Source organism: Mytilus galloprovincialis, chromosome 7 (genome assembly GCF_965363235.1).
Source record: "Mytilus galloprovincialis chromosome 7, xbMytGall1.hap1.1, whole genome shotgun sequence".
NCBI classification, from domain to species: Eukaryota; Metazoa; Mollusca; class Bivalvia; order Mytilida; family Mytilidae; genus Mytilus; species Mytilus galloprovincialis.
In genome coordinates, this window is record NC_134844.1 from 80916856 (window position 1) to 80939419 (window position 22564).

Below are 22564 nucleotides of genomic sequence, written 5' to 3' on the forward strand. Positions count from 1 at the left end.
GAAACTAATTTTGTATGGTTTGAAACTAATTTTGACTGTTTGAAACTAATTTTGTATGGTTTGAAACTAATTTTGACTGTTTGAAACTAATTTTGTATGGTTTGAAACTAATTTTGTATGGTTTGAAACTAATTTTGTATGGTTTGAAACTAATTTTCAATTTTGAAAACGAATGTTGAATGATGAAAATTGAATGTTGAAAAGGACTGTTAGATGATAAAAACAAATTTTGAAAGTTGAAAATCGAATGTTGAAAGTTGAAAATTAATTGTTGAAATCGAATGTAGAATTTTGAAAAATGTAGTTGCAAGTTAAAAATCGAATGTTAATAATGTGTGAAAATATATGTTAAATTTGAAAACCTTTGTTAAAAATTGAGAATTAAATGTTGAAAACTAATATTTAATGTTTCAGGTTGAAAACAAATCTTCCATGTTAAAAAAATGAATGTTGAAAACAAATGTTGAATTTTGAAACCAATTGTTGAAAATTGAAATTCGAATGTTGAAAACTAATTTTGAATGTTGGAAACTAATTTTGAATGTTTGAAACTAATTTTGAATGTTTGAAACTAATTTTGTATGGTTTGAAACTAATTTTCAATTTTGAAAACGAATGTTGAATGATGAAAATTGAATGTTGAAAAGGACTGTTAGATGATAAAAACAAATTTTGAAAGTTGAAAATCGAATGTTGAAAGTTTAAAATTAATTGTTGAAATCGAATGTAGAATTTTGATAAATGTAGTTGCAAGTTAAAAATCGAATGTTAATAATGTGTGAAAATATATGTTAAATTTGAAAACCTTTGTTAAAAATTGAGACTTAAATGTTGAAAACTAATTTTTAATGTTTCAGGTTGAAAACAAATCTTCCATGTTAAAAAAATGAATGTTGAAAACAAATGTTGAATTTTGAAACCAATTGTTGAAAATTGAAATTCGAATGTTGAAAACTAATTTTGAATGTTGGAAACTAATTTTGAATGTTTGAAACTAATTTTGAATGTTTGAAACTAATTTTGTATGGTTTTAAACTAATTTTGTATGGTTTGAAACTAATTTTGACTGTTTGAAACTAATTTTGTATGGTTTGAAACTAATTTTGACTGTTTGAAACTAATTTTGTATGGTTTGAAACTAATTTTGACTGTTTGATACTAATTTTGTATGGTTTGAAACTAATTTTGTATGGTTTGAAACTAATTTTCAATTTTGAAAACGAATGTTGAATGATGAAAATTGAATGTTGAAAAGGACTGTTAGATGATAAAAACAAAATTTGAAAGTTGAAAATCGAATGTTGAAAGTTGAAAATTAATTGTTGAAATCGAATGTAGAATTTTGAAAAATGTAGTTGCAAGTTAAAAATCGAATGTTAATAATGTGTGAAAATATATGTTAAATTTGAAAACCTTTGTTAAAAATTGAGAATTAAATGTTGAAAACTAATATTTAATGTTTCAGGTTGAAAACAAATCTTCCATGTTAAAAAAATGAATGTTGAAAACAAATTTTGAATTTTGAAAACCATTGTTGAAAATTGAAATTCGAATGTTAAAAACAAATTTTGAATGTTGGAAACTAATTTTGAATGTTTGAAACTAATTTTGTATGGTTTGAAACTAATTTTGACTGTTTGAAACTAATTTTGTATGGTTTGAAACTAATTTTGACTGTTTGATACTAATTTTGTATGGTTTGAAACTAATTTTGTATGGTTTGAAACTAATTTTGTATGGTTTGAAACTAATTTTGACTGTTTGAAACTAATTTTGTATGGTTTGAAACTAATTTTGACTGTTTGAAACTAATTTTGTATGGTTTGAAACTAATTTTGACTGTTTGATACTAATTTTGTATGGTTTGAAACTAATTTTGTATGGTTTGAAACTAATTTTGACTGTTTGAAACTAATTTTGTATGGTTTGAAACTAATTTTGTATGGTTTGAAACTAATTTTGTATGGTTTGAAACTAATTTTGTATGGTTTGAAACTAATTTTGTATGGTTTGAAACTAATTTTGACTGTTTGAAACTAATTTTGTATGGTTTGAAACTAATTTTGTATGGTTTGAAACTAATTTTGTATGGTTTGAAACGAATTTTGACTGTTTGAAACTAATTTTGTATGGTTTGAAACTAATTTTGTATGGTTTGAAACTAATTTTCAATTTTGAAAACGAATGTTGAATGATGAAAATTGAATGTTGAAAACGAATGTTGAATGATAAAAACAAATTTAGAAAGTTGAAAATCGAATGTTGAAAGTTGAAAATTAATTGTTGAAATCGAATGTACAATTTTGAAAAATGTAGTTGCAAGTTAAAAATCGAATGTTAATAATGTGTGAAAATATATGTCAAAATTTGAAAACCTTTGTTAAAAATTGAGAATTAAATGTTGAAAACTAATTTTTAATGTTTCAGGTTGAAAACAAATCTTCCATGTTAAAAAAATGAATGTTGAAAACAAATGTTGAATTTTGAAACCAATTGTTGAAAATTGAAATTCGAATGTTGAAAACTAATTTTGAACGTTGGAAACTAATTTTGAATGTTTGAAACTAATTTTGAATGTTTGAAACTAATTTTGAATGTTTGAAACTAAATTTGTTGAAACTAATTTTGTATGGTTTGAAACGAATTTTGACTGTTTGAAACTAATTTTGTATTGTTTGAAACTAATTTTGTATGGTTTGAAACTAATTTTCAATTTTGAAAACGAATGTTGAATGATGAAAATTGAATGTTGAAAACGAATGTTGAATGATAAAAACAAATTTTGAAAGTTGAAAATCGAATGTTGAAAGTTGAAAATTAATTGTTGAAATCGAATGTAGAATTTTGAAAAATGTAGTTGCAAGTTAAAAATCGAATGTTAATAATGTGTGAAAATATATGTCAAAATTTGAAAACCTTTAATAAAAATTGAGAATTAAATGTTGAAAACTAATTTTTAATGTTTCAGGTTGAAAACATATCTTCCATGTTAAAAAAATGAATGTTGAAAACAAATGTTGAATTTTGAAAACCATTGTTGAAAATTGAAATTCGAATGTTAAAAACAAATTTTGAATGTTGGAAACTAATTTTGAATGTTTGAAACTAATTTTGACTGTTTGAAACTAATTTTGTATGGTTTGAAACTAATTTTGTATGGTTTGAAACTAATTTTCAATTTTGAAAACTAATGTTGAATGATGAAAATTGAATGTTGAAAACGAATGTTGAATGATAAAAACAAATTTTGAAAGTTGAAAATCGAATGTTGAAAGTTGAAAATTAATTGTTGAAATCGAATGTAGAATTTTGAAAAATGTGGTTGCAAGTTAAAAATCGAATGTTAATAATGTGTAAAAATATATGTTAAATTTGAAAACCTTTGTTAAAAATTGAGAATTAAATGTTGAAAACTAATTTTTAATGTTTCAGGTTGAAAACAAATCTTCCATGTTAAAAAAATGAATGTTGAAAACAAATGTTGAATTTTGAAACCAATTGTTGAAAATTGAAATTCGAATGTTGAAAAATAATTTTGAATGTTGGAAACTAATTTTGAATGTTTGAAACTAATTTTGAATGTTTGAAACTAATTTTCAATTTTGAAAACGAATGTTGAATGATGAAAATTGAATGTTGAAAAGGACTGTTAGATGATAAAAACAAATTTTGAAAGTTGAAAATCGAATGTTGAAAGTTGAAAATTAATTGTTGAAATCGAATGTAGAATTTTGAAAAATGTAGTTGCAAGTTAAAAATCGAATGTTAATAATGTGTGAAAATATATGTTAAATTTGAAAACCTTTGTTAAAAATTGAGAATTAAATGTTGAAAACTAATTTTTAATGTTTCAGGTTGAAAACAAATCTTCCATGTTAAAAAAATGAATGTTGAAAACAAATGTTGAATTTTGAAACCAATTGTTGAAAATTGAAATTCGAATGTTGAAAACTAATTTTGAATGTTGGAAACTAATTTTGAATGTTTGAAACTAATTTTGAATGTTTGAAACTAATTTTGTATGGTTTGAAACTAATTTTGTATGGTTTGAAACTAATTTTGACTGTTTGAAACTAATTTTGTATGGTTTGAAACTAATTTTGACTGTTTGAAACTAATTTTGTATGGTTTGAAACTAATTTTGACTGTTTGATACTAATTTTGTATGGTTTGAAACTAATTTTGTATGGTTTGAAACTAATTTTGTATGGTTTGAAACTAATTTTGACTGTTTGAAACTAATTTTGTATGGTTTGAAACTAATTTTGACTGTTTGAAACTAATTTTGTATGGTTTGAAACTAATTTTGTATGGTTTGAAACTAATTTTGACTGTTTGAAACTAATTTTGTATGGTTTGAAACGAATTTTGACTGTTTGAAACTAATTTTGTATGGTTTGAAACTAATTTTGTATGGTTTGAAACTAATTTTCAATTTTGAAAACGAATGTTGAATGATGAAAATTGAATGTTGAAAACGAATGTTGAATGATAAAAACAAATTTAGAAAGTTGAAAATCGAATGTTGAAAGTTGAAAATTAATTGTTGAAATCGAATGTACAATTTTGAAAAATGTAGTTAAAAGTTAAAAATCGAATGTTAATAATGTGTGAAAATATATGTCAAAATTTGAAAACCTTTGTTAAAAATTGAGAATTAAATGTTGAAAACTAATTTTTAATGTTTCAGGTTGAAAACAAATCTTCCATGTTAAAAAAATGAATGTTGAAAACAAATGTTGAATTTTGAAACCAATTGTTGAAAATTGAAATTCGAATGTTGAAAACTAATTTTGAACGTTGGAAACTAATTTTGAATGTTTGAAACTAATTTTGAATGTTTGAAACTAATTTTGTTGAAACTAATTTTGTATGGTTTGAAACTAATTTTGACTGTTTGAAACTAATTTTGTATGGTTTGAAACTAATTTTGTATGGTTTGAAACTAATTTTGTTGAAACTAATTTTGTATGGTTTGAAACTAATTTTGACTGTTTGAAACTAATTTTGTATGGTTTGAAACTAATTTTGTATGGTTTGAAACTAATTTTGACTGTTGGAAACTAATTTTGTATGGTTTGAAACTTATTTTGACTGTTTGAAACTAATTTTGTATGGTTTGAAACTAATTTTGACTGCTTGAAACTAATTTTGTATGGTTTGAAACTAATTTTGTATGGTTTGAAACTAATTTTGACTGTTTGAAACTAATTTTGTATGGTTTGAAACTAATTTTGACTGTTTGAAACTAATTTTGTATGGTTTGAAACTAATTTTGTATGGTTTGAAACTAATTTTCAATTTTGAAAACGAATGTTGAATGATGAAAATTGAATGTTGAAAAGGACTGTTAGATGATAAAAACAAAATTTGAAAGTTGAAAATCGAATGTTGAAAGTTGAAAATTAATTGTTGAAATCGAATGTAGAATTTTGAAAAATGTAGTTGCAAGTTAAAAATCGAATGTTAATAATGTGTGAAAATATATGTTAAATTTGAAAACCTTTGTTAAAAATTGAGAATTAAATGTTGAAAACTAATATTTAATGTTTCAGGTTGAAAACAAATCTTCCATGTTAAAAAAATGAATGTTGAAAACAAATGTTGAATTTTGAAAACCATTGTTGAAAATTGAAATTCGAATGTTAAAAACAAATTTTGAATGTTGGAAACTAATTTTGAATGTTTGAAACTAATTTTGTATGGTTTGAAACTAATTTTGACTGTTTGAAACTAATTTTGTATGGTTTGAAACTAATTTTGACTGTTTGATACTAATTTTGTATGGTTTGAAACTAATTTTGTATGGTTTGAAACTAATTTTGTATGGTTTGAAACTAATTTTGACTGTTTGAAACTAATTTTGTATGGTTTGAAACTAATTTTGACTGTTTGAAACTAATTTTGTATGGTTTGAAACTAATTTTGACTGTTTGATACTAATTTTGTATGGTTTGAAACTAATTTTGTATGGTTTGAAACTAATTTTGACTGTTTGAAACTAATTTTGTATGGTTTGAAACTAATTTTGTATGGTTTGAAACTAATTTTGTATGGTTTGAAACTAATTTTGACTGTTTGAAACTAATTTGGTATGGTTTGAAACTAATTTTGACTGTTTGAAACTAATTTCGTATGCTTTGAAACTAAGTTTGACTGTTTGAAACTAATTTCGTATGCTTTGAAACTAAGTTTGACTGTTTGAAACTAATTTTGTATGGTTTGAAACTAATTTTGACTGTTTGAAACTAATTTTGTATGGTTTGAAACTAATTTTGTATGGTTTGAAACTAATTTTCAATTTTGAAAACGAATGTTGAATGATGAAAATTGAATGTTGAAAACGAATGTTGAATGATAAAAACAAATTTTGAAAGTTGAAAATCGAATGTTGAAAGTTGAAAATTAATTGTTGAAATCGAATGTAGAATTTTGAAAAATGTAGTTGCAAGTTAAAAATCGAATGTTAATAATGTGTGAAAATATATGTTAAATTTGAAAACCTTTGTTAAAAATTGAGAATTAAATGTTGAAAACTAATATTTAATGTTTCAGGTTGAAAACAAATCTTCCATGTTAAAAAAATGAATGTTGAAAACAAATGTTGAATTTTGAAAACCATTGTTGAAAATTGAAATTCGAATGTTGAAAACAAATTTTTAATGTTGGAAACTAATTTTGAATGTTTGAAACTAATTTTGAATGTTTGAAACTAATTTTGTATGGTTTGAAACTAATTTTTAATTTTGAAAACGAATGTTGAATGATGAAAATTGAATGTTGAAAAGGACTGTTAGATGATAAAAACAAATTTTGAAAGTTGAAAATCGAATGTTGAAAGTTGAAAATTAATTGTTATAATCGAATGTAGAATTTTGAAAAATGTAGTTGCAAGTTAAAAATCGAATGTTAATAATGTGTGAAAATATATGTCAAAATTTGAAAACCTTTGTTAAAAATTGAGAATTAAATGTTGAAAACTATTTTTTTAATGTTTCAGGTTGAAACCAAATCTTCCATGTTAAAAAAATTAATGTTGAAAACAAATGTTGAATTTTGAAACCAATTGTTGAAAATTGAAATTCGAATGTTGAAAACTAATTTTGAATGTTGGAAACTAATTTTGAATGTTTGAAACTAATTTTGAATGTTTGAAACTAATTTTGTATGGTTTGAAACTAATTTTGACTGTAAACCTTCTAGTTGTGGTTTTAATTATTGCGGTATGATTTTAGAGCAATTGAAATACTTCTACACAAGTTATTATCCTGAAACTAGAAAAATACTTGTTTTGTGCCCCTTTTGGTCCCCTAATTCCTAATCGGTTAGGACCATCATCCCCAAAATCAATCCCAACCTTCCTTTTTTGTGGTATTGAACCTTCTGAAAAAATTTCATGAAGATCTATTCACTTAAACTAAAGTTATTATCCGGAAACCAATGCGTCTTCGGACGACGACGACGCAGACGACGACATCATACCATTTTACGATCCCAATTTTTTTTTGGGGTCGTATAAAAAAATCAGCTGCTGGCCATAAAAAAAATATCTATTTTTTTCAAGATGGGCACCGCTCATTTTGCAAATGGCGTCATATCCAATAGGCTACATTTCGTAAATCCTGTGAAAGCTGTGTTTTAGGTACATTCCGAATTAAGTTTTATTAAAACCTAAATTACAGTTTCTAAAGTACGATAAAACAATACATATGACTTCCGGTTCGAAAATGGCGGCAAAAACGTTGTAAATGGCTACATTTTGTAAATCATTTGAAAGCTGTGTTTAAGGTATAATCCAAAGTAAGTTTTGATAAAACGTACATTACAGTTCCTAAATAAGAAGAAACAGTACATAAATGACGATAATGTGACTTACGGTTCCAAAATGGAGGCAAACACTTTGAAAATGGCTACATTTCGTAAATCCTTTGAAAGCTGCGTTGTAGGTAAAATCCAATTTAAGTTTTGATAAAACGTAGATTACTTTTCCTAAAGTACCATGAAACAATACATACATAACGAAAAAGTGACTTCCGGTTCCAAAATTGCGGCGAGCTGAAATATTTATTTTTCGTTTTCTTCTAGTTTGCAAGAGATATCACTTACTTTGTTAAATTACATTTCTTATAATTATCTGACAGTTACCAGTACACAACCCGTGCATAAAAGGCCAGAATAGTAATGTTTATAGTTATCAAAACCACTGGGATTTTATGCATCCGTATTTAAACAAGCCATTTCAATGTACAAAGCATAACGATAAACTTGTCTTATCCGTACAAATCTGGCCATTCATTCTGAATTTGCTTAGCCAATACCAAAAGTGGGTGATCTGCAGCTACAATTGTATTGGCCGGGATATCGAAAGTTAATCTCTTTTTTTTTACCTTAATCCATTGAATGCTTGATCAATTCAACTGAATGGGCGTGTTTCCAAACAGTGGCATCATAGAAGTTACACTTACTTAAACTGTTAAATAGAAGAGCATAGGTTTTAAGAGGAATTAAATGACGACTAAGATATAATAATGAAATTCAAACTTATAGCTCTGTCTTTGTAAAAGTTGAAACCATTCATATCATATATAAACGTATACCCTAAACATATTTTTCAGCATTCATATGTATGTAGTAGTTGCCGCATTAAGCGCCAATCTATCTATTTGTGAGTGTCGGCATTTTGAAAATTGAAAATTCTTTTCAAATTAAAGTTTATATCAGCGATATACTTAATAAAATTGTTAGCGCTTCGACAAAACAACAACACCCCACTTTTAAAGTTAAATGGTTACTTCCTTATAGACAACGTTTAGACTGGTTATCATATACGTACATTTAGCTCCATTATGGGTCCTAGATTAACCACTGTTTTTATAAAGTAAATAAAAGGAAAGGTATTTCTTTGTATTAAGGAATATTATTGTTCCGTATTTGCATTTTGTTCTTTGAACATTTTTTTAGTTATCGTACGACAATCGACTTTTAGCAAACTAAATGAACATAGGTACGCCCAGTCAGAATTGGGCGTGTAAAGAGAAGCCACAGTGTCAGCTGCATGATGGATTTTTCCATTTTTGGCCATACACCAATGTTGCTCTCGAAAAACCAGTACAATGTAAAACGCTGAATTTTAAGTAAAGAATTCAACTACGGAACGCTGAAAACTGAAATTTGAAAGTCAAGAAAAATGAGAACCGAAAAAAATATAAGAGGTCAAAATGATATCAAAATCCATCTATAGGGCTACTTTGTCCGAGGGAGTTGAATCCTAGGTTTTTCCGTAATTTGAACGTAAACAAACTATTTCAAATTATCGATTTTTTGTTGCCAGTGACGCATATTTCATGACAGTTCCAGAACAAATTAGCAATAAATACAATATGGAGAGAGTGTGCATAATGAAGACATAACCTTTCAAGCAGTTTAATTGAGGTGTGGTATGGCAGTAACTGCTAGCTTTATATATAGTAGTCCTTTGTTAATTTATTAGGTCTTTCCACTTTTCCGTGGAAAGACCTATTGGTTTTCTTCTGATTATTAGGTCTTTCCACTTTTCCGTGGAAAGACCTATTGGATTTCTTCTGATTATTATTATTATTATTTTTTTTTTTCTTCCGCCAACTCTTTTTTCCTTCGCAATTTTTTGTTTCGCAAGATGTCGCTTAGACATATGGTACATGATATCGAACAGTTATTACGCTTTTGTAACTGACACCGCGTAACCAAAATCTTTTCAATGTAAGAGTTATCTCCCCGAACACTGTTTTTCTTGTGATCGCTTAATATTCGCAACCATATAAGAAACCGACAAATTTATTTTACCAAATTGCTCGATATATCCCCAGGATGATTTGATTTATTTTGACCGAAGCTATCCGGAGACTCCATATGAGAGTTATTTCCCCTTTTATATTTGATATAAGTGATATGCATTTTTAACTGGAAAACCATAAGTGTTAGAGGCCTAGGGTCTTTTGTTTTGAGGTCCTTGGTCCAAAAAAATGAAAATGAGGTCAAGGTCAAAGGTCAAGGTCATGATTAAAATTTTGATTTTGGCTTGTGATCTCTTATTTTCAGAAATCATTTAAGATATTGACAAAATATTTTCAAAAAATTGTTAGTTACGACATGTAGTAACACATAAATTTTAGTCGAAAGGGTACGTAGACATTTGACGCGAGTTTTCCCCCTTTTTATATCTAATATCATACGTATGGTAATACAACTCATGAACATATAAAGTAGAGGACTAGAGTCTTTTGATTTGAGGTCCTTGGTTTATGACCTTGAAATTGAGCTCAAGGTCATATGATAATTAAACGTTCTAGATTTTGACCTTTGCTTTTACCTCATATATACACATGATAAAGCCATGGGACTGTTTGCATTAAGTTGTAAGCAATGTGACCTTAAAAAACACAACCGGAAGTGACCTTTTGTAAACCGGAAGTAGCTATTTTTTGCACTACATCAATGTAAAAGTATATAGAACCATATATTTTTGGAACCAGTGTCAAGTTAACTATCAAACAATACCGGAAGTAAACTTTTTAAACCGGAAGCAAAAGATTATCTCCCTTTTCTATATATTTTTTTTTATAGAAACCATATATTTTTGGAATAAGCGTTCAAAAAGCTGTCATTTGACGCTAAAATTGACATTTAAAACCAAATTTTGATATTTTCATATAAAAAAAGGTCTTAACTGGTGGAAAGACCATCAATGGTTCTCTGAACAATTGGTTTTTAATTATTATTATTTTTTTTCTTCCGCCAACTTTTTGTTCCTTCGCAATTTTTTTGTTTTGCAAGATGTCGCTTAGACATATGGTATATGATATCGAACAGTTATTACGCTTTTGAAACTGACACCGCGTAACCAAAATCTTTTCAATGTAAGAGTTATCTCCCCAAACACTGTTTTTCTTGTGATCGCTTAATATTCGCAACCGTATAAGAAACCGACAAATTTATTTTACAAAATTGCTCGTTATATCCTCAGGATGATTTGATTAATTTTGACCGAAGCTATCCGAAGACTCCATATGAGAGTTATTTCCCCTTTTATATTTGATATAAGTGATATGCATTTTTAACTGGAAAACCATAAGTGTTAGAGGCCTAGGGTCTTTTGATTTGAGGTCCTTGGTCCAAAAAAATGAAAATGAGGTCAAGGTCAAAGGTCAAGGTCATGGTTAAATTTTTCATTTTGGCTTGTTATCTCTTATTTTCAGAAATCTTATAAGATATCGACAAAATATTTTCACATAATTGTTAGTCGCAACATGTAGTTACACATAAATTTTAGTCCAAAGGGTACGTAAACATTTGCTGCGAGTTTTCCCCCCTTTTATATCTAATATCAGTCGTATGGTAATATAACTCATTAACAATATAAAGTAAAGACCTAGAGTCTTTTGATTTGAGGTCCTTGGTTCATGACCTTGAAATTGAGCTCAAGGTCATATGTAATCTAACGTTCTAGATTTTGACCTTTGCTTTTACCTCGTATGTATTCATGTTAAAGCTATTAGACTTTTTGCATTAGGTTGCAAGCAGTATGACGTTGAAAAGCTAACCGGAAGTGACCTTTTGTCAACCGGAAGTAGCTAATTCTTGAAATAAATTATTGTAAAAGTATGTAAAACCATATATTTTTGGAATCAGCGTCAAATAAACTCTAATACAGTACCGGAAGTAACATATTTTGAACCGGAAGTAAAAAATTATCTCCCTTGTTTATATCTTATTGTATAGAAACCTTATATTTTTGGAATCAGCGTACAATAAGTTGTCATTTGACGCTGAAATTGACATTTAAAACCAAATTTTAATATTTTCATATAAAAAAAAAATCATTACAGGTGGAAAGACCACCAATGGTTCTCTGAACAATTGGTTTTTAATTATCATTGTTATTTTGATTAGTTTCGTTTGTTTCCTATTCTATCATTGGACTTGTATTTTTTTTTTCAAGTGCGTTTTACTGTTCGTATTACTGTGTGTTTTTCATTCTTTATTGGCTAGAGGTATAGAGGAGGGTTGTGATCTCACGAAACATGTTTAACCCTGTCGCATTTGTGTGCGCCTGTCCCAATACAGGAGCCTCTGTCCTTTTAAGTCTTGTATGATTTTAATTTTAGTTCATTTGTTATATTTCGAAGTTTAGTATGACATCTATAATCACTGAACCAGTACACTTTTTTGTCTAGGGGCCAGCTGAAGCACGACTAGCACAACGTTCCTGATGAAGGCAAATCCAGAAAAAGCGCTTCGGTCGCATGAAACTTTAAAAGTTTTGTTTTCTTTTTTATCGATTGCATAACGATAATATATTTGATGATTTATTTCAGTTCCAAAAAAAACACGGAAGGAATACTTAATGTATAGCGTCGCAATGAACGTCAAAAAGGCGAATAATACTATTTCGTTTACTGCGAGTTGGTTAGTTTTCACCGTCACTTCTAAATTTGGGCACTAGGAACACCAAATAGCTCTGAATTATTTATCTCAAACGCTAACCTTATATAAGAGATTTAAATCAACTTATTTAATTCCGGTTTGAATAGGTGTAACAAATTTAACAAACACTATTTTTTTTGATCGATGCACAACCTTAAAATTTCAGGATACTGTTATTCCATGTGATGTCTAATATGTTTTATATATATATATAAAAAAAGGCTTCTTCTTTCCATTATTTATTTTGTAATTCAAAATGGTTTGATATATTTCGTGCTTTTTATTTATAACTAAGAATGATTGTTATCAGAGCCGTGTTTATATCAGTGTTCGTGTTTATATCAGTGTTTCCAGGTACCCTTCTTTTCGCCCCTTTTCTATTTTTGATATTTAATCAAAAATTTAAAAATTCAAACTTTCAAAAAGGGAAATAATCAAATTTCACGTTAGGTTTAGTATTTTAAAAGTTTGATCAAATTCCTAAACTGTCCGTGTAACACTTATCAGTTAAAAATATTAAACAGTTTTCAAATTTTTGATTTTTGAAATTTTGATCAAACTTTAAAAATATCAAAATTTCAAATATTGAAATATTTTGAAATTTTGAAATTTTCACCAAATAGTTAAAAATTAAAAAAAATTAAATTACGTTTTTTTATTTGATAGTTCAGATATTTGATCAAACTTTAAAAGTAATAATAGTAACGAGCAGTTTTGATTATTACGCATTTTGAAAGTTTTCAAATATAAAAAATAGAAAAGGGTCGAATAAAGGGGCACCTGTAAACTATACGAAACTGAATAAAAGCGAAACGAAACGAATACTTCAAAACTATTTAGTTTTCCCAGCGGCCATTTAGAAGAAAGATGAACCCGCAGTTTGCCAAATAGTATGTTAGGGTTGAGTTTGTATATATTTCTACTCAACTTTAAGCAATACTGAAAGTGGCTTAATATACACGTGTATTACTTTTTGTTTTGCTTTATCTTACTATCTGCAATGATGTCGACAGCTGAAATCATTGAATGTAGATTTTAAAAGATCAACCTCTAAGCTTTTATCAACTCCTTCTTTATAAAATGTTGGCCGTCTAATAATCACCTTGGATCATTACTGATGAAGAAAGTTATAGAAAAGCGTTTTGGACGCATGCAATTTTTAACGCTTTATTTTCATTTTATATCGATTTCACGACGATCATATATTGTACATATTAAAAGAAGATGTGGTATGAGTGCTATAATAATACAACTCTCCATCCGTCATAATTTGTTACATTAAACCATTATAGATCAAAGTACGGTCTTCAACAATGATCCTTTGAACAAACCTAAGTTCAACAAGCTTTTCAGTTCAAAGTATTGGTACTGTAGGAATGCTGAATCCTTGGTGGTTCAATGAACTTTGCGCTAGTCGCGACTGTTGGAGGTTGTTGATATCTAATTTACACTTCTACCCTCTATACCTCTATACACGACGAAAAAGATCAAATATAAGTAGCTTGGAGCGAAGAAACTGTTGTAAGGTATCTAAATAATCTCATCATAGATACCAGGATGTAAATTTTGTATTTGCGCCAGACGCCAGTCTACAAAAGATTCACCAGTGACGCTCAAATCGAATTGAAAAAAAGGTCATCTAATAACGCTAAAGGGATATATGATAAAAAAATGTCAAATAAAGTAAACGTTAACATCCAACTCATCGTTCTGGTTTTGTTAAAGCTGAATACATTCATATCAAATATAACATATACCATAAACATTATTTTCAGTCTGCATAATAATCTAATAGTGTCTGCTGTACATTAAGCCCCCATCTAACTATTTGTAGGTGTCGACATTTGGAAAAGTGAAATTTTTGAAAGTTTATATTAACGGTAATTCGTAATCTATTTGGGAATCGGAAATATGAATATTGTTCATTAGGTGACACTTATTTGACTTGGATACTTCCACGAGGGGCTTCAATAATGCTGCACTTTTCATGTGCGGATCAATGAATTTGAAAAGGTGGAATCAGGGAACGACCATATGTTGTTGGTTTTTTTAATTTTTTATTTTAAATATGTGATCCCTAATTTGCTGAAAGAAATAATCTGTTAAAGCAGATGACAAACCAAAATCCAGATTAGTTTTAAATTTTGAACCAAATAATTTGATTGAAAACGTTGAAAAACTGGAAGAAATTGTTCGCGCGATAACAAATTTCTCACATCGACAAATAAATATCCCCCTTTTTGAAGGCCAATGGTTGCTCTCTTATACTACGTGTGGACTGATATTTGTAAAAAGTATATGCATTTATCATATATGTAGCTCTATTAGGGATCCTAAATCCGCTAAATCCGCGATTTACAAATAGCAAATAAAAGGAAACGGGATTTTTTTTTTGTATATAGAGATAGTTCCGTATAAGTAATCGTACGACTATACATTTTTTCATTAGTTTCGGTTCTTTCTTACTTGACTTTCAAATATTCGGTTTTCAGCGTTCCCCATGTAAATGCTAAACTTACAATTCAGCGTTTATATCTCCTGGTTTTTCGACAGCAACATTGGTGTATGGCCAAAACGGCAAAAATTTGTCACGCAGAAAAGCTAGCGTGGCACTCTCTTTACACTCACCATTTTGACTGGACGTACTTGTACTTTGCTCAAAATTGATTGTAATACGATAACTTAAAAAATGCGCAAATAACAAATACGGAACTATCCATTGATGCAAAAATATTCCGTTTCCTTTTAGTCGCTATTTAAAAACAGAGGTGCACGGATTTAGGGGGCCACCGACCCGTAACGGAGCTACATATATGATAAATGTATATTTCCTTTTACAAGCATCTATTCTACCGTTTTCTAACTAGGCCCCAGGCCACATTTTCAAATTTATGGATCTGCACCTAAAAATGTACAATCATTGAAGCCCCTCGTAGAGGTATCAAAGTAAAATATAGTGTCACCTTAGTGACAATATTTATATTTCCAATTTCGATTGGTCTCGGTTGGTCACTTCAACTTGATTCTATGCTTATTTATCGTTGACTTTTTTAAAATTCTTTTCAAATTACCATTTCAAAATGTAGACACCAACAAATGGATAGATGAGCGCTTAACTAAAAGCGGCAACTATTACATACATATACAGGCTTAATGTTTTTGGTTTACGTTTACTAGCATATGGTATGAATGCTAACAATTTTATTAAGTATATCGCTGATATAAACTTTAATTTGAAAAGAATTTTCAATTTTCAAAATGCCGACACTTACAAATAGATAGATTGGCGCTTAATGTTGTACAGCGGCAACTACTACATGCATATGAATGCTGAAAAAAATGTTTAGGGTATACGTTTATATATGATATGAATGGTTTCAACTTTTACAAAGACAGAGCTATAAGTTTGAATTTCGTAATTATATCTTAGTCGTCATTTAATTCCTCTTAAAACCTATGCTCTTCTATTCAACAGTTTAAGTAAGTGTAACTTCTATGATGCCACTGTTTGGAAATTTTGAAATTTTAACTATTTGGTGAACATTTCAAAATTTCGACATTTTTCAAATGTTTGGAATTATGATATTTTGAAACTTTGATCAAAATTTCAAAAATCCAAAATTTGAAAACTTTTTAATATTTTGAATTGATAAGTGTTTACACGGACCGACCTACTCTTTTCATTTATCAAAAATATAATTCAAGCTGATAAGAAATATTTTACAAGAACAAAGCTTTTTGCTTTTTCTTAGATTAATATTATGGAGAGTAAAAAAACAGCGAATTGATCTTTTGATAATAAATAAAAAAATGTATGGACTTTAATGGTGCTTTTTTGTGGACTTTAGAGGAACTTAGTATTGTGGACTTTAACCGCGTTTTCTTGTGGACTTTAGCGGAGGTCATTTTGTGGACTTTAGCCGAAAGTTTGTGGACTTTAGCGGTGTTGTGGACTTTAGCGGAGGTCATTTTGTGGACTTTAGCCGAAAGTTTGTGGACTTTAGAGGAATTTTGGACGGTGCCACAGTACATCTACCACTGGTGGCAGTGGCAATCATCAGCAAGCTTCCTCAGGTTCGATGCCTTTATAGACAGTGATTGTTATTTCCTTTTTTTCGAGAGATATGGTTGTTTTTGGCTCTATGGTGTAATATACAAAGTGTTGGGTAAAATAAAAAATCTCACTAGTAATAAATGCAGACAAGAAAAGTATCGAAACAACGAAATAAAATGGAAATCAGAATGGCTATACACATCAATTTTATCGGTTTGTAAACAACAATCACATTTTATCCTTTCGATTTGCACTTTTTGGATTGCATGTTTTGTATATTGAAGCTGAAAACTAGAGTTTTTAAAAGTAATAGGACACATTTCCATAAAACACTGGGTCATGTCCCCGAAAAGGTAAAACGGTTTGATTTTCAAATAGTCCCAAAATATCGTAAGGTTATATTTTATATCTTCACAAAATTGCAGACGCTTTATTTTTGCTTATCTTATTTTTCCCGATGATGGACGAGAGACACAAAGTAGTAGTATTTTTTATTTTTAGTTTAGACCATGCAAATAGTTATGATAAGAACTATATAACTGGTCTACTGTAAAAACTCCGCCGGGAGTTCGGTGGTTCTCTCGGGGAACTCTGGCTTCTCCCTGCAACACATACCGGACTAAATCCAAAAGTGCTGAATGAGGCGGTTACACAAATCAATCTATAATTCAGTGTTAAACATGGGCTAAAAAGTTATGAAAAATCGAGGCAACAATCAAACATAAAATTAATAAGACTGTTTTAAAGGAACTCTATCTAACTGTTTCTCTGGAGCTGAAATGAATGCACTTGAACAGAAGTTGCTACAGTATGAAAGTCTAAGGACAAAGTCTCTCGGAGAACTCTGGCTTCTCCCTACAACACATACCGGACTAAATCCAAATGTGCTGAATGAGGCGTTTACACAAATCAATCGGCTAAAAAGTTATGAAAAATCGAGGCAACAATCAAACATAAAATTAATAAGACTGTTTTAAAGGAACTCTATCTAACTGTTTCTCTGGAGCTGAAATGAATGCACTTGAACAGAAGTGGCTACAGTATGAAAGTCTAAGGACAACAGCATATGATGCTCAATCATCTTATAAGGACTGGACAGTGTGTAAGTACTGTTTAATCAAATTTCACCAATGCCGTATATTTGATTTGTACAAAACATTATGAGTCAATGTTACAACTGTTAGTGTTCCTCTTATTTGATTTTTGTGCGGGGTCAAGATATCCAAACAAGAAATGATTGACAATTGAATTTCTCTGATAAATAATGGGGAGAAAGCAAAAGATTACAAACAAAGCATTATTTCCAAGTTTATATAGATAATGACAAGGGAATACGCCGGAAAGTCCAAGGTTAGAAAAACACATCATCAAAGAAAAGTGATGTCTCTGGACACTTAAAGTTGTACAGTAAAGGTGAATTTTGATAATTCTGATCAATGCTAGACATAAGATAAACATAAAACTAACGACTAGATATTTATTTCCGAAGGTGTTGGTTTTAATTTGAACTAAACGCGGTAATGCAAGAAACGTGTTTGCCAAGGCCTTACCTGGTGTTAGTTTTGATGCAGTGTACAACGGTCAATCACTAACCAAGGAACAATGTATGAAACTTTTCGCCGTAAGTCTTATTATTTCAATAAACAAATTTGAAAAGAAAAATATTACACATAAAACACAAAGACGGAGCAACACAAACCCAGGTGATTTCAGATGCCTTAAAAGGGTAAACAGTTTTTGCGCCACACAAAAAAAACCTTGTAAGTGCGTAGAATTAATAAGAACTTGCACAGTTTATATTATTTGGGATGTTTAAAGAGAATATGAGCCCCATGTCCCCTTTGTACTAGAATGTCTATATTTCAACATTAATAATCTGCTATTTTGTTCTTAGGAGCTTTTGGGGCCTCGGTGACCGAGTGGTCTAAGTAGTTACTACTGTAATCACTAGCCAGTCAACACTGAGGTTGTGAGTTCGAACCCCGCTCGTGAGGGTGCACTCACCTCCAATCTTAATTGACTATGAGTGTAAGTTTTCTTATTGAAGGTCGGTGGTTTTCTCCGGGCACTTCGGCTTCCTCCGCCAATAAAAACTGGCCGCCACGAAAGCGGTGCTTAAAAGTGGCGTTAAAACACCGAAAATCTAAATCAAATCTCTTATATAAACTAATCCACTTCGCTGGGATTTTTACTCCAGTATAACAGAGTACTACGGCATCATTGGGTACGACTGGAGTTTCAATATTTTTACACTAAAGCAACCTTAAGACTTGATATTACAATATATTGCCATTTTCAAAGGTAACGTGGTAGGAGTACCAAAAGACAATTGTGTGTTATTTTTATATTTATTTAATCCTCTTCATGTTCTTGAACACATAAGGCATCAACAAGGGACCTCCAACTCGTTCTATCTTTCGCGATTCTTTCTATTTGTTTCCAGGTGTATCCATGTCTTTTTATCTCTGCTGCTATATCTCTCCTCCATGTGCCTTTCGGTCTTCCAGGCTTTTTTTTCCCTTGCGGTGTCCATGTCAATACCTTTTTCACATGCCGGTTGTTATCCATTCGCAGTATATGTCCAATATATTTCCACCGCCTTCTCATGATTTCATTCACTATATTCTTCACACCTGTTCTTTCTGATAGTTCACTGTTTGAAATTACACTTGGCCATCTGATGTTAATTATTCGTCTCAAACAGCGTCCTTCGAATCCTCTAATTCGACTTTCTACTTTTTTGGTTGTTTTCCATGTTTCTGAACCGTACAACAGAGCTGATCTTACATTGCTCACATACAATCTGATCTTTGTCTTTCTGGATATTTTGTTGTTTTTCCATATGTTATTCAGGTTTTTGAATGCAGAAGCTGCTTTGCCAATACGGATGTTAACTTCTTCTTCAATATTTCCTTCTGCATTTACTCTACTACCAAGATAATTAAATGAGTTTACTTGTTCCAGTTCTTTTCCATTCACTGTTATTGCTTTATTGTTCTTTGTACCTATCTTCATCACCTTAGTTTTCTTTACATTTATCTTCAGTCCTACTTTTGCTGCCTCTGATGTTACTTTATCTGTCTTTTTCTGCATGTGTTCATGTGTATGAGAAAAGAGGCTGATATCATCAGCAAAGTCCATGTCCTCCAAAAATGTTGTTAGTCCCCACTGTATACCATGATTTTCAGTTGTTGTCTTCTTCATTACCCAGTCAACCACCAATATAAAGAGAAAAGGAGATATTATGCATCCCTGTCTTACTCCAGATGTTATTAAAAACCAATCTGATAGTTTTCCATCATGTCTGACTGCACATCTAAAACCATCATATATTTCCATAATGATGTTAATTATTTTTTGTGGAATTCCATACATACTCATGATGTACCAGAGTGACTCTCTATGGACGCTATCAAAGGCTTTTTCGAAATCCACATAATTTATATATATGGGTGACCTCCATTCTAGTGCCTGTTCTATAATATTTCTCAGTATGAGGATGTTATCTATACATGCACGGTTTGTTCTAAATCCACTTTGTTCTTCCCGTAGAATGGTATCGATTTTGTCTTTGATTCGTTCTAAAATTATTCTACAAAGTATCTTACCAGGCACTGATAGTAAAGTAATTCCACGCCAGTTGTTACAATCTGTAAGGTTACCTTTCTTTGGTAGTTTTATGATGATACCATCTTTCCACTGGGTAGGTAGTATTTCTTTTTCCCATATTTCATTCAGCAAATCACTTAGGATGTTCACGTTGAGATTTATGTCTGATTTTAGTACTTCTGCTGGTATGCCATCTACCCCAGGAGCTTTGTTGTTTTTAAGTTTTTTAATGGCTGCTTTGATCTCATCATCTGTTATGGGTCCCATTTCTATTTCTATTGGTGGTGGAGCTTCCTCTGTCCTGTCAACTGAGATTTCTGGTTCAGGCCTATTCAACACCTCTTCAAAATGCTCTTTCCATCTTTCCAGTTGTTTCTCAAATTTGCATATTGTCTGACCATCTTTATCTTTGATGTGAGTACTGTTGGTATTTACTCTGCCACTAAGCTGTTTTGTAATGTTATATAGCTTTCTCATATCTCCAACTTTAGATGCATTTTCAGCCTCTTCTGCAATCTTATCTATGTATGCCTTTTTGTCTGCCTTAGCATTCTTTTTCACTTCCTTTTCCTTACTATTGTATAGATCTTTTGTTCTCTCTTGTTGTTCTCCTGTTGCTTGGTTGGTTTTTGATTTTAACAGTTTTCTTTCCATAATTAGAGCCCAGGTTTTTTCAGATATCCATTCCTTTCTTTCTTTATTCTTGTAACCTAAGATGTCTTCACTTGTTTTTAAATAAATTTCACTCATATGTTGCCATTTAGAGTTTATGTCAATCTCATTTTCTTCAAGTTGTAAGACCTCAAATCTGTTCTTCAGTTCTATATTGAAGTTTTGTTGTATTTCAGGTTGTTTAAGTTTTCCAAAGTCTATGATCTTGCTTGGTGTTTTGCATTTATTTTTTCTTAATTTTAGTCTGATCTTTCCAATGACTAGGTGATGATCGCTGTATACATCTGCACCTCTTTTCACTTTCACATCTAATAATGATGACCTCCATTTCTTATTAATCAGTATGTGATCGATCTGGTTTTTCACTTTCCCATTTGGAGACACCCATGTGGCTTTATGTATGTTTTTATGTTCAAAGATTGTTCCCCCAATTATCAGATTGTTCATAGTACACCACTAATCTTTCACCATTGTTGTTAATTTCTCCAAGCCCATGTTTTCCCATCACTTCTTCTGAACCTATGTTAGTTGAACCTACTTTTGCATTAACAATTCCAATGATGGTAAGTACATCATGCTTTGGTGTATCCATTATGTTCTGATTTAATTTATCATAAAAAATCTCTTTCTCATTATCTTTATAATCATTTGTTGGGGCATAGCATTGGATAACGGTCATGTGTCCATAACTGGTCTTCATTCGTATTTTTATTATTCTTTCATTTATTGCTATCCATTCTACAACAGACTTGCTTGCCCTCTTACTCAATAGAATAGCTACTCCTTCCTGGTGTCTACCATCTGTACGTCCTGAATAATAAATGTCTGTACCTGAATTATGTTTAAATTTTCCTGAATCAGTCCATCTGCATTCACTAACACCCAGTATGTCAAGCTTGAATCTCTTCATTTCCTTAATTGTTTGATCAGTTCTGCTTGTTTCGTTCATAGTTCTAACATTCCAACAACCAAATTTTAACGTTTGTTTAGGAGACAGAATAGAGTTTGTCGGAGTCTTGTCGCTCGTCATAGGCTGCATTCCTGCGGAGGTTTCCATCTGTCTACACCGAACTAATTGATTTTCCCTTGTTTCTGTTTCTGTAGCATAAGTTTCTTTCCGTGGCTGAGTAGCTAGCCCAGCGCACAACCCCCTTACCAGGAGGGCCAGGGATTTGTTCATCAAGGTTTCCTTCCTCTAGATGAGTCGCTAGCCAAAGCTTATGACTCCCATCTTGCCATTGGTTTTATATCGAGTTTTCCTTCTCTTAGATGAACTGCTTTAACAGAGCTATGATCTTCATCTGACCAGCTATTTACCCATAGCTGGAGCAAGGTTGATGAGTGCTAGGGCATGTTCACACGCCGGTGGGCCTACACACTGCATCTCTGGGGCCCTTGCTGCTCCGAGATCCTCTACAATAATGCCTAGGATGCTAGCTCCTAGTTACCGTGTGTTGTCGCGAGGAGGCATTGTAGAAGTCTTGAATAATGCAGAGGCTATGTACTGACAGAAAGACTTACTCACTCGGCTTTCTTTTCACCTGCAAAAGCAGGCTAGCCAGCGGTGATAGAGAACCTATGGTTCTAACCACACTAGACGCATGCACAATCCTGTGGACAAACCACCAACACACAATTGTGTGTACCTATTCATAACCCGATCCCCATTCCGGTATATGGCTCATGTTTCTGATATAATGTTAAGGAACTATTTACAGACATTCATATTGCTAAAGGACTGCCATTATACATAAAAGTAAACTAAAT

General features: G+C 30.6%; 1 protein-coding gene across 1 annotated transcript; it reads right to left on the bottom strand.

Moving 5' to 3' along the window:
* Positions 1-18868: 18868 nt before the first annotated feature.
* On the bottom strand, positions 18869-21977 carry LOC143084285 (uncharacterized). Its single transcript, XM_076260695.1, has 2 exons — positions 21266-21977; positions 18869-21189 (listed from the first exon to the last, which is right to left on the bottom strand). The coding sequence occupies exons 1-2, from the start codon at positions 21975-21977 to the stop codon at positions 18869-18871; spliced, it is 3033 nt and encodes a 1010-aa protein (XP_076116810.1).
* Between the last annotated feature and the right edge of the window lie 587 nt (positions 21978-22564).